This window comes from Athene cunicularia (assembly GCF_003259725.1).
Source record: "Athene cunicularia isolate RWA chromosome 2 unlocalized genomic scaffold, athCun1 chr2_part1, whole genome shotgun sequence".
Lineage (NCBI taxonomy): Eukaryota > Metazoa > Chordata > Aves > Strigiformes > Strigidae > Athene > Athene cunicularia.
Window position 1 is genome coordinate 63,028,855 of NW_020799095.1, and position 12,810 is coordinate 63,041,664.

Consider the following 12,810-nt stretch of genomic DNA (forward strand, 5'->3'; position numbering starts at 1 on the left):
CCCAGCTATTTTATTTATCTGGTAACAATTATGATGGTAAACTGTATACTACCCATTTCAAATTAATTATTAAATGTATCCTTTCAAAATCTGTTAATAATGTGCATATAAAAATGGCACATGTCATGAATCATTACTTTTTTTCCCCCTGCTTCTTGGATTATCAAGATCATATTTACATAATTCACAAAAACCAGATCATCTGAGCAAGAGGTCTAGAAGCACAGATGATTGCAACTGACTGCACTTCCAGACTAGACTCCCTATATATACCACTCTGGGCCTTGGTCGTTTTGCAGTACTGGTCCTGAGCATATCCTCAATTCCAAATACTTAAAGCTCAAGAAATGAGTACTCTTGTTCCAAACAACGGAAACATATTATTTTCTGTATTACTTTGTCCTTTATGAAATTTGCTATTTCTTCAGGTCGCCAATGAAGGGCGGCTGGCCAGCTATGAGTAAGAGGTGAAACTACACAGATATTGACTCCAACATCTGGAACACGCAAAAATACACCACTGGCAGAATTCTAAGTAGTTCCACTGTATGCTTTTCCTCTTTTAAAAAGAAAAATCTTACTTCTGTAAGTTAGTATTGCAACACACCTCACTAGTCAGGGTAGCATCTCTCAAATGTGTAAGAGTCTGTGTATCCTTTTATAAATCTCCCTGATTTAAACAAGTCATCACTTCTGCCAGTGAAATATGAATTTCTTCAAACATAATTATTATGGAGATTTGTTTCTTAAAAGCCATTTATATAGAATAATCCATACCTCACTAAACAAACTTCCATTCACATAAGAAATCCAGAGCTTCCAGAAGTTGGGCAGCTGACTTACAACAAGTTTTGTCAGCTTTTCAACAAATACAACTTGCTGAGGAGCTTTATACCGCCAAGCTAAAAGGGGAAGAGGGAACAGAAAAAGCAAAATTAAAAACTATTGAAGTAATAAAAAGTACTACTAGCTTGCTGTTGCTTTGCATTACACAAGTGATTACACAAGTGACTACACAGTATATATAAAACCTTTCATGCAGGAATGAAGAAGTTTAAAGTGCAGTCTATATGTGTGTACACAATTGGTACACATACAACCTTTTTCTTCTCATATGCTTATAATGTGCTAGCACTGTAATAGTATATAGAGAATAGGCCCCTTTGTTGGGTATCTAACACAATCCACCTAACAATCCATTCAGACAGTCTTCTGTCTTCAAACCACTCAAAGGTAACACAAAAGCAATCAAGACATTTAGAAACAAATGATGAAGTGGTGATGCTGATGAAACAAGGCTGCTAGGGTGGCTAGCGATTAAGGCAAACAATGGAATCTAGAAGATCTGCTTTATTTCCAGCTCATAAATTAATTTTCCATTGTGGTCTGGGGCAAATTGCCAACCTCTCATTTCCAATTAGTTGGTAAAATCTTCCTTGTTTTTCAGATAAGATTCAAACGTTGTTAAAACTCTAAATAAAATATCAGTAATTATTTCATGAGATTCCTGGATGAAGAACACAATCATAACATACAACACTGCAGCATCTCGCACTTCACAAACCTACTCCTGGTACACTGGCTATCAAAACACATCAGGAAAATAGCTTAAATTTTGGCAACAGATAACTTTTCTCCATTCCTTATCAAATGGGGCAAAGGGAGGTTGTTGGGGAGGTAAAGAGAAAGATGAACAGGGGCAAGAGAAAGTACTAATTAACATAGAAAATAAGGAAAACTTTATTAAATACTTCTCTATAACCATCTGCTTCCTCCATTGAAACTTTCTCGATTATGATGTTTTAACAAAACAGGGCATTGTTACAACACTGACAACAGACTTACATTTCACCTCAAGAACTAGAGTCCACTTTAGAACACTTGGAAAAAGAAATCACAGATTTGGGGAAAAAAAACCCCAAACAACAAAACATCTAATAAACCACAACCCAAAACAAAACCAGGTCCATGTTTGTTGGTGTGAGGCTTTTTACTGTATAAAATGTTCTTTTATAAATGATAAAAGTAAAAACATGGTATTATCCAGTTAGGCAAAAATAGCTGCCTAATAGCTTATTAGGTAACTAGTAGGCTTCACCAGAGCCTCACTATTTTACTGTGTTGGTATCCAGTCTTGAACCTCCTTGAAAAACAGCATGCCTTCAGCAGCACTCATTCATTGAGATGCAGGTCAAATACTGATTCATTTATTTAGCGGATGAATAATCATCTGCACTACCCAAAATATTATTTTTTCTCATGTCCAAAAAGTTTAGCGATTCTGGATTAGTATTTGAAAATCCAAAAAACCACAATGGAAGCCCAAAATTTAGAGAGAGACACTGACATAACTGAAGCACAATTCTGCTGATAGCCATGCATGTTTAGGAGGCATAAAAACTTCAAAGCTCAGGTAGCAAACTCAGTGTTGACACAGATAGGATGTTAGAGCACTACTTTTGCTTAGTGTTGGTTTATGATTGTCAGAGAACTGGACTAGATCCAGTAGCAGAAAAACTCCTCTTATTAACAAAAGTTGTGACTATGCCAGGAAGCTGTAGCCAACAATGCTATAGCAACAGAGACTCTCTAATGCCAACCAACCCCAAGTTCTAACCAAAAGATTCCAGTTCCTTTGAAAAACCATTTAATCTTTGACAAAAGCTCCAGCACCAACCCAAGGTCATACATAACCAGGGGTGTCTGTTCCTAACTGGAAACATACTGGCAAGATTTACTACATGTATGAAATTCTTTTCCCCTACAGGAAGCATACTTCAGGCTTAGTCCCAAGCCTGCAGACAGCAGATATTTATTAGAATAAGCTACTGCACATCATATCAAAAGGACATTCTGGTCATAAATTCAGGCTATTTTGACTTTGCTGCTAGAGAAAGAGCCAATCCACATTAAAGCAGAAATTTGCTTTTATTCTATTGTCCTGGTTCAGCCAGGATAGAGTAAAGTTTTCCCCAGCAGAGAGAGAGGGGAAAGGGATCTCCAGCCAGGTTATTCATACCATGCTGACGTCAGGTCCAGGGGCGGAGCCTTTTCACTTTCGCTTCTGGTGTTGGTTTTTGCCATACACGGCGGGTTTGCTCCTTGATCATTTAGTGGTATTTCTCTGTATATCTTTTGTCTTGTTTACTGTTATTGCTGTTTATTGTTGTTACCATTGATACTGTTGTTATTCAGATTGTTCTATCACTCTGTTGTATTAAATTTCTTGTTATTTTAGCCGGGGTCTGTGTTTAACTTCCAGCCCAACCGGCGCAGGTGGGGGAGGGGCAACAGACACGTGCTCTCTCATCCCGGCAAGAATTAAACCTTGTACATCTATTTATTCTATTATAATCTGTGCTATAACATCCTAAACATGAAACTAGAGCTATTGTTTACCTATCCTCATGAACATATCCTTAAGCAAGAGCTGAATGATATTTGAATGATGCAGTTTCAAATTCAAAGTATTTGTTCAAACAATCTCATGAACAATCATTGCCAATCATCCTGGGGAAAAAACCCACAACAAACCACCAAAAGCGCCCAGAGATACCATTCCTTAAGTTTGCTTAAAAACCAAAAGGATGCATAAGCAACATCAAAACAGAGCACATCATGTCATGTTTGGGATGGCAGCTCCTGTCCAGGTACCATAAATGGTGGTTTGCTTTGGTACTCCACGCAGAGAAGAGCAAGGATGGCACAGCTTTCAACTGTTCCTAGGTGCACCTGCCCACTGCACACTTAAGTACCAACGAACAGAACTCAGAGGCAACTCATTCTAACTCTAGGGTCTTACTGGTGGAACGGGCACCTAAGGTATTATGTCACCTCGATCCTTCAAGTTTTCCTTTGAATCTTGGTTTAAACTGATGGATACAGTATCTGAAAATCTTGCTGAGACTTAAAGTTTTTCAGTTTGTAAAAGGTTATGGATCCATAACTGAGACTCTGAAAGCAATGATAGCTGGTTGAACTGAAACTGCCTTCCATAGATGCAACTATTTAAGCAGACACACATGCTAAAGAATTCAAACAAGTTAAAAATAAACTGGATTTTGGATGTAGCTTACTACAAGTGTCACATGTGTATTGGTGGATGCTTTGGGGTGAGAAAGGACAAGGGTAACAGTAATACAGTAATGTAATTACTTGGCATACATGTACATTTTGAAGAATCTGTGTAATTTATATCCTGAAATATAAACATTCAACCTCAAACAGTGATGCAATTTAATTGTATTGCACGTGATAATACACTATGGCAGCACAAGAATGTATAGTTGTCATTATTCTTCATTCTACGTTCTTGAAAGATTCCCTTCACTGCTCTTCTTGCTCAAAAAAAACACCCCCGTCAGGTATTTATAGATGTTTTTTTTCAAGGAAGTCCACAGAACTAGGACAAGAGTAACATCAAAGCAGATCAAAGCCAGAAAGTTCTCCATAAAAACTGGTTTTCTACAAAAAAGTACTTTGCTAAGAAATTATTTATCCTGTGAAAAACATGTTTCTGTCTCCTATGATGTCACCATTGAAAGACACCTGAAATGAAGCTGTTTGGACAAGGGTGTTGAAGACACATGACACACAAGGGCTCAGCTGGTTGTGGATGCAATGCTCAAGTTTAGTCACACACTTTTGTTTCCCTTTCTGTGTTTACAGAATTAGAGAACAAGGACAGGATATGTGAAGTCAGAGAAGGAGCAAATGTAAGGAGAGCTATCTTAGCAAACGCACACAAACAGTGTAAGAGCAGCAAAAGGTGGTAGGCAGTAGGTGGTTATGTATGCCAGAAAAAAATAATATTCTGGTTTTGTAGAAAAAAAAGACTATTTTTACCTTGACTACATTTTAAGAAGCAGATTTCAGTCATGAACTGCTCTTTGCTTGCAAAAAACACAGAGGACCCCTTTAGTAAGCAATGGTAACACATGAGAAGAAAGAATTTTATTTGGTAACAAACCAAAACAAACACACAGAATGTGGGTTTCTGTTTGGGTTTTTTTTGACTACACCACAGGCTGGACATAGGGAACTGTAGCTTTGTTTTTCCAAATAAAACATGCCTACCGTCATCACGGCCAGACTGAAAGCTGCCACCCCTTTTTAATGAAGCAGTTTGACTGAGATGGCCAATTGGTGATGGACGCACATCACTGTCCAGGTCTAACATGGGGCTGTGGAGCAATGCATTGCCTAGGGAGAGGGGGGAAGAAAAAAGTTATAATGATTTTGCACACCAACTGATAACGAAACTGCGTGCTGCATGTGGCATTCTAATTTAATTCTGAAGTGATACAAGACAAAAGTTATCTAGCAAAAACATTCTTAATCTTGCTTATTTAGACTGTTCATCTACATCTATGCTATTTAATAACACCACTCCTGTAGTAAAGCCAAAACCACAAGTACCATGTGGGAAATATCATTCTTTGGTCTGTATGTTTCTCTGTTTTCACTTTAATGAATACCCTACAATTAGTTGCTTGAAAGCTATGCATAAATTTGTATTTATGCCATTGGTGACATGGCACACGCTTTTTTCTGGTGTATGTCTAAATATAATTTTCAACAGCAACAGTTTCTTGTGTCTCCAGCTGAAGCAGTTAAGGCCAGAGTACTCAACTACTTAGCTGTTTGACCTGTGCAGAGTTCAGGTGGAAAGAAATCATTCATCATGAAGCAGATTAACTAATGGTACTGTTATGTTTGTGCATGTCTGTAAAACACCCCACACTATAAATGTCCACAAACACATGAAATAGTTCCCAGTGAAACAGTTACTGTTGTTTTTTGTTTGTTTGGGTTTTTTTTTTTCTCTTTGTGTGCCTGTCCATATGTAGGTCACTATTAGCAAGTCCTAGGCAATGATCTAATCTGATCTAATGTACATTTTGGAAAACAACCACATCATAATGGGCAGACCATGACTATTTTCTAATGTACTGTAACACTACCAATATTTTTCTTAAAGTCTAAATTGCTGTTTTATGCATTTCACCACAGAGATACATTTCTGAAGGTAACCACCAAAAATTACTTCAGTATTGGCCAACTGAGCTATAACAGCTAAACTTAAATTAATCACAATTCACAGAACTATAAAACAGCCCAGGTTGGAAGGGACCTCAGAAGATCCTCTGGTCCAGCCTTTCAGCGGAAAGGGAGCCTATGTGAGATTATCTAGCACCCTGTCCAGCTGAGTCTCGAAAACCTCCAGCAATGGGGACTCCACCACATTCCTGGGGAGGTTGCTCCAGTGATTTGATTGCTTTCACTGTAAAAAAATTTCTTCCTTATATCAAGATGAGACATCTCCTGATAATTTATGCTGAATTTTATAGTGAGAATCTCAGCGTTTGAGTTTATATTGCTTGATCCTTCCATTAATACCTACATTCCCTTAAAATAACAGGAAGGCCACATAGTAAGGGCACCAGCTGCAACATTGCAATAATCAGATTCAAGAGTAACACAAAGTAAAAAGAATTTGAAGAATATTTATTCTGAATTTATGCTGCTGTCAGACCAGTATGGCAGGAAAGATATACCTAGCCACTTTACTTCAACAGCTGGGACTTAAAGCAATATTAACTATTGTGAAACTTATCGCAAACTTCCAATAGGTGACAGTATTGGGTTTTAGTTCCTTTTGAAATAAATTCTTCCTCCCATAATACTTTAATGGCTCTTAAAGAGATTTCCTGTGGCCTTTCACCATGGTCTCACCAAGGCATTGTCACTATCAAGTTAACTGTCAGTTCCTCCATTCATCTTATTACTGTTCACATTATAAACCATCTAAGTAAACAGATTCATCTGCTATGTAGTTCACAATCATAATAGACACATTACATTTAACTGACTTCGTGAACCCAGCTGTGCTATCTTTAGCCTGTACTATTCTGCTGACTATTTAAATCCTACATCACTTATTAAAAACAACTCATCTTTATGATACTTTTAAAATTGATGAGTTTTTAGCAATATGGACTCTGCTACAGTGATTTAAGTATATCCATTATCACCACAGAGAAGTTCTACCATGAGTTTGAAAAAGAATTTGGGGACATTCCTGTCTGAATGAACTGAAAATACAGAATAGCAATGAAAGAAACTAAAGCTATCAGACACTTTAAAAATAGGTGTATGCTGCCAGTGCAATAGTTAATTATGGACACATACTATGTAATTGCTCATGTAACGGAGATCTGTTTAAGGTCACACAACTTCTGCATCCATGATTTAAACACTTATGACTTCTAAAACATATCTTAATTGTTATAAATTTACAACATTAACTTCTGCAAAAACATTCCAGCAAGCCTGCAGAATGAAGTAAACAAACAAAAAAATTTCCTTCCTCTCCAGATTAAAAAAAACATGCATTTGACATCTTAGAGATTCTATTCAGAATAAAAGAAAATTGTATACAAGATTCTGAGAAATATGAAGTGCCTCACATGGATCTTGTGATTCTGTAAGAATCTGACTTTAAGATTCTACACATCTGCATTTTATTTGGGTGGAAAAAAAAAAGTATGCCAAGGACAAATCAGAATTGTCAGAGGCATTGCTAGTTAAAACATATACTACAAAAGAAAACAAAACAAAATCCCAGAAGTGCAGCAATGCTATCTTCATGAAAACTAGAATTAGAAAAATACATGATATGCCAGAACGACCCTCTTTGATGTCTTTGCATAGAATTTAGGCTCTCACCCTTCAAACACCTTGTTAATATGAGGTATTTCTTGTAAACACAGTTTCTAAAAATGACAGTGCCAATTAAGGCTCAGAATTAAGAAAAACAGACACACTTACCAAACCATCTTAATGTGAATTAGTTCAATTAAAACCATTTGCCTGAGGTAGCTGAAAATCTGAAAATTCTGTATTACTGCTGATACACTAACCCCACGCTGCCCAAATGGTTTATATATTCACCAGTAACAGAAAACATGTGAAGAATACTCTCTTGTTCCACCAGAAAAACCACATCATCAGTTTGCAGCCGTACCAGGAAAAGAAAGTTTAACATGAACTAATTTCTTAATTGGTTGTCTAGCATTACAAGCAAGTATAACAGCAGCAGGGAACTACAACAGCATATATACCCTCAGGACTAATAAGCATCTGGACTACATTAGCAAAGCTGATTTTGCTTTCACCCAACCAGAAGATAGCGCTTGAAGACTGCATACTAATGTATAAATCTTGCAAAAAAAAGTGAGAGTTAACTTAAAAACAATTTTTCCCATCCCAACTCGTTTCCTCTCTGGAGCCAGTAGCTTAAATTTAGCAACATAATGTAATAGAATGAATATTAGTATGGACTGTAGACAATTTTTATAAACCTAAATAAACTACCCAAATAATAATAATTTACTGGCCATTCGTTATTCAATTTGTACTATTTCTACATTTCTAGATCCTGAATACATGATAGTAACAACCTAAAGTTTCAAGAAATTAACTTTTTACTGTGCTAACAGATTTTAAGATGTTGTATAAACAGCATGAACAATACATTCCTGGCAGATCTTGATTAAAAAAAAATAAAAAAATACTGCATCTTTGAAGTTACATTTTTTTTTTTTCCAATATACAGCATCTACATGGAGCATATCTGTCAGTGACTCCAGTGCCAAGTGTATATTTAACCAAGGAAACACAGGAAAAGTAAATGTACTACATTCTCCTCTTCTACAAACAGTCATGACAAACCAGAAGTGTAATTAAAGCCTTATACATTTGCAACTGTAAAATCGTAAGAAGATGAAAGAAAAAGTTTTAAGGATCTTAACATCGTTCTAATTTTTTTAAAAAAAAGATTTTACTGGGTTTCAACTTTTTGTGCAGATATTTTAAAAGTATGTAGAATGAAACAAAAACATTCAGATAATGTGAAATCCAAATAAGTTCAATGGTTTTGTTCAGACCTCTTGTGTTCTAGTGTAGTTAAGATCTCACCAAAATAAGGACCTGAAAACAAAAAGTGCAATGCTTTTGGAGGTAATTTCATTCATTTGTGCTTTCACTTTCTACAAATCAATAAATCTATAAACTCCTAAGTGCAGGTTTTCTCTAAGTTGATCAGTACCAGAGTTGCTAAAGGGTACTTATGTGCCTACAGTACCTATGGCTCATGTACATACCTTGACCACATTTTTGAAACATTACCTGTATGCAGCACGTTGCATCCTCAATAAAAAAAACCAACTAACAAAGTCTGTCTAAAATAGATTTTCCACGATCTGCAAACCAGTCAGTGATTTAAATCTTTAAAAGCAGCTTCACTTAATTCACAGCTATTTCCATACTGAGTGTAAAAATTGTTTTGCACTATCACTTCATAACTTTGCTTTCCCCCCCCTGCCCTCAGTCTGACAGGCAGAGGTCTCCTGTGACAGTCATGCATCTTGCCTCCCTTCCGTAACCCTGCCTCAGCCACTCTTCAATTCTGTCAGCCCGGTGCATCACTTATGTGACATTCAGCTAAAGATTTTTACAAAAGCTGCTGGTTGATCAGGGCATAATACAGTGCCAGTACTTTTTGCAGTGACAAAGAAAATTGTAACAAGCGACCAACCTCAATCTGAGTAAATTTTCAGTGCCATTTTCTCTGGTAAGTCAATCAGTCATTACACAGACTTGCTCATATGCAGCACATATATGAGCAAGATTAAATGAAAAAAAAAAGACCCTACAGATGTGCAACCAGGTGAATACAGTTACTGTATTCTTTCATCCATTATGTATCTTACAGAGATTTTTCTCACAGGCTACAATAGCAAGGGAAGGCTGATCTATAGCCTCTGGACTCTCTGAAGGGCGGCAGACTTCCTTACCACCCTTAAACACCTTTGAACATTTTTTCCTGTGCACAGCGGGCCCTTGTCCTGTGCTACAGCCTGACCACCCACTGTTGCTTGTTGACCAAACACACAGTGCCTGGAGCCCGCACTGACACAACCAGTATAAGATTCCTTTCAAGGACACCGCATTGAGATTTTCAGTTTGTCTAGGCAAGAAAATAGAAGAGCAGGAGAAATTACCAAAAAATTAACCTGCTTAACAGATGAATGACTGAATTTTATTCTTTTTCTTGGGTACTTTTGCTTTCTAACCTTACATTTATTAGGAATCTGAAATTTTTAAATTATCAAGAAGTAAATGGGTGGTATTTCTAGCAGAGAAATAAGTGTACAAGATTAAATTTGCTGTAGTTTATGGAAAAAATGTTTTTGGAATACATTTAAAAATGAATGCTCTTTTAAATCTTAAGTCTAGTCTTCATTATACTAAATTTATTTATACTGAAACTATTTTTCAGCTCACCACAAAAAGGGTAATTGGGCTGATTATTTCTAGTGGTGTTCTAAGTATTTCACAGCCTAGGGGCAAGCCTTACTGTCAGTCCTGCAAGCCAAAAAAATACTGAAGCAAGAGCCAAACACCTCACTTTCAGCACATAAATAAAAATGACATCATTTTACTAGCACTAGTAAAATGCACCAGTGGACATTAAGATCTTCAGCAACTTTGAAAAACAACCTGCTTTAATTTAATTGCCCAAATAAGGACTTAAAAGACTAGAGCAGACACCAAGGTAAAATTCTGGCCACAGAAGAGTGTCATGTTATTTTCAGTAGTACTAATCTTTTCAATTTTGATTTTAAACTACCTGTCTTTATAGTACTTTAAATATTCATTATATAAAGTATTATATAAATAAGAATACCTCCTGCATGAACATGTCAGATTCTACTAAAAATTCTAAGTAGCAACGAAGTTACAGATACAGGTGGTAAAAGAGAAAACAAATCCAGTGTCAAATTCTGTACTGATTAATTTTCTTTTTTTTTTTTTTTATTAATAACCCATTAGGGGTTTGCTTGACATCTGCTGTCAAAAGGGTATTTCTGCTATGGACAGGGGATGTGGTTTAGACATGAAATGGCTCCCAGCTGCAAGAAATCTTCCAGATGTACAGTAAGCAAAGTCAATGGAAGAGAACCAGCTGCTAGGATAACAAATTGAAAAGGCCCTTTTGACACAAGCCTTGCTGGCCTGTCTGATCTAACAAAGATGGATCATTCATTGCAAGGTGAATAGAATCTTAGTGTTACACAGAAGAAAGAGCAATGTGGTCTAAGCATCCATCTCTCTCCTTCACACTACATACAGCTGCTGTTACAGGGTTTTTCTGTGCCAGTTTTTGACAATATATGGAGAGCTGTGTATCATACTCAGTGCTGCAAAAATTACAGGTTTTTTGTATCAATAAGAACTACAATAAAAATTGCAGTGACTGAACTAGGATACTCCCGTTTTGAGAGCTGTCCCCAACTTTAATAGGTTGTATATTATATATTTTGCAATGCAAAGGGCAACAGAAAGTTCACACTACAAACTGTGTTAGTGTTCCCATTTGCAGTTTTAGTTTGTAAAGGGTATTAACAGACAGATTATTTGCAGTAATGTTAGATAATATCTCAGAAAGACCTGTTAAGAAATTAAGACTTTTTCAGTCAGTTTGACGATAACTGGATTAGAGTCCCTATCCATTTTAGCTTAAAGGATCATGAAACCTACTAAGTCACTATTAAAGTCTAAGCAAATAACCATTGGTTACACAGAAAACAGTCTTAACCTCCATAGCTTCTTTCCCTGATACTCATGTTAAGAATCCTGTTGCTTAACTCATTTTGGCTATCTGCCCAATGCCCCAGGCAAATTTCAAACTAAACCTCATTTATTTACATTATTTTCATGTAATTTTACGTCACGATATCTCCCATGTTTCCTGTACTGCAAGAAGTATGAGAAGCATAAGCCATAGTGAAAAACTACAATTATGTCCTTTATAATAAGGGAACAGCCAAGTAAAGTTAAAAATTACAAATATGTAAAATTTTAAGTGAAGGAAACCATTCACTATCCAGGTACCAGGTTTGAAAGTCCCCAGACTTCTTCAAATCCTAAGTTCAAAGTTCAGAAGCAGCAATTCAGACTTCAGCAAACACAAGGCATAAAATAGCAGCACAATTCAGTTTATCATTTTACTATCTCCTGCTAGAGATTTAAGAAATACCAACTTGAGTGAGCACAGTGCTCTTCCACATTAACCTTTATATTCACAGCCTTAAAAAAAGCTACTTTTCCTGTCTATTCAGTATCATGCACCTCCCTCTAACATACCTACATTCTAACAGCAACAAACTCGCTTTACCTACTTCAGGTCCTTCCAGGAGGCAGCAATAGTGGGATGCAATCAGATTTATAAAAGGAATCCATCAGTGCTTCAGGAAATAAACTTTATAACCATAAAAAAAAAGTTTCAAAAGCAATAAAAAAGTGCAACTGTCTATTCCATTAGTAATGCAGATATATTAAATAGAAAACATAAAAAGCTAATAAATCCATATATTTACAAGCATTACTATGTCAGCAGAGCTAGATCTCCAGCCAGTTGCACATCAGTCCCATATCTACAGTTACACCTTTAATTGAAGAATCTGACCATCAGAGAAGCAAGACAACAGCTTCATGTAAGGACTCGAGCATGGGAGCTTTGTGATTTGGGCATCCCCTTACTGCCTCATGCTTCCATTATGACTCTGGCTATGTTGTTGGATCTCTTTGTCCTGGATGATCATACTTCGGAGTACTTCAGAGCAGAAGAAATTCTGATCTACTGTCATATATGCATATTCACTCACTCCTTAAAACATGTGGGCATGGATTCCAACAGTTTCTCATAATATGAGCATCATCTGACTGCATTTTTTTTTTTAACTC

At 36.5% G+C, this 12,810-nt stretch overlaps 1 protein-coding gene across 1 annotated transcript in view; it reads right to left on the reverse strand.

Annotated features, from left to right (window-relative positions):
• The window catches only part of EXOC2 (exocyst complex component 2), a 116,815-nt gene that overhangs the window by 59,705 nt on the left and 44,300 nt on the right, over positions 1 to 12,810 (reverse strand). Inside the window, exons 11-12 of the mRNA XM_026842710.1 lie at positions 5,077 to 5,202; positions 778 to 902 (exon numbers count right to left, since the gene is read on the reverse strand). Of these exons, the coding sequence (XP_026698511.1) occupies positions 778 to 902; positions 5,077 to 5,202 (251 nt within the window). The remainder of the gene's footprint in view (positions 1 to 777; positions 903 to 5,076; positions 5,203 to 12,810) is intronic.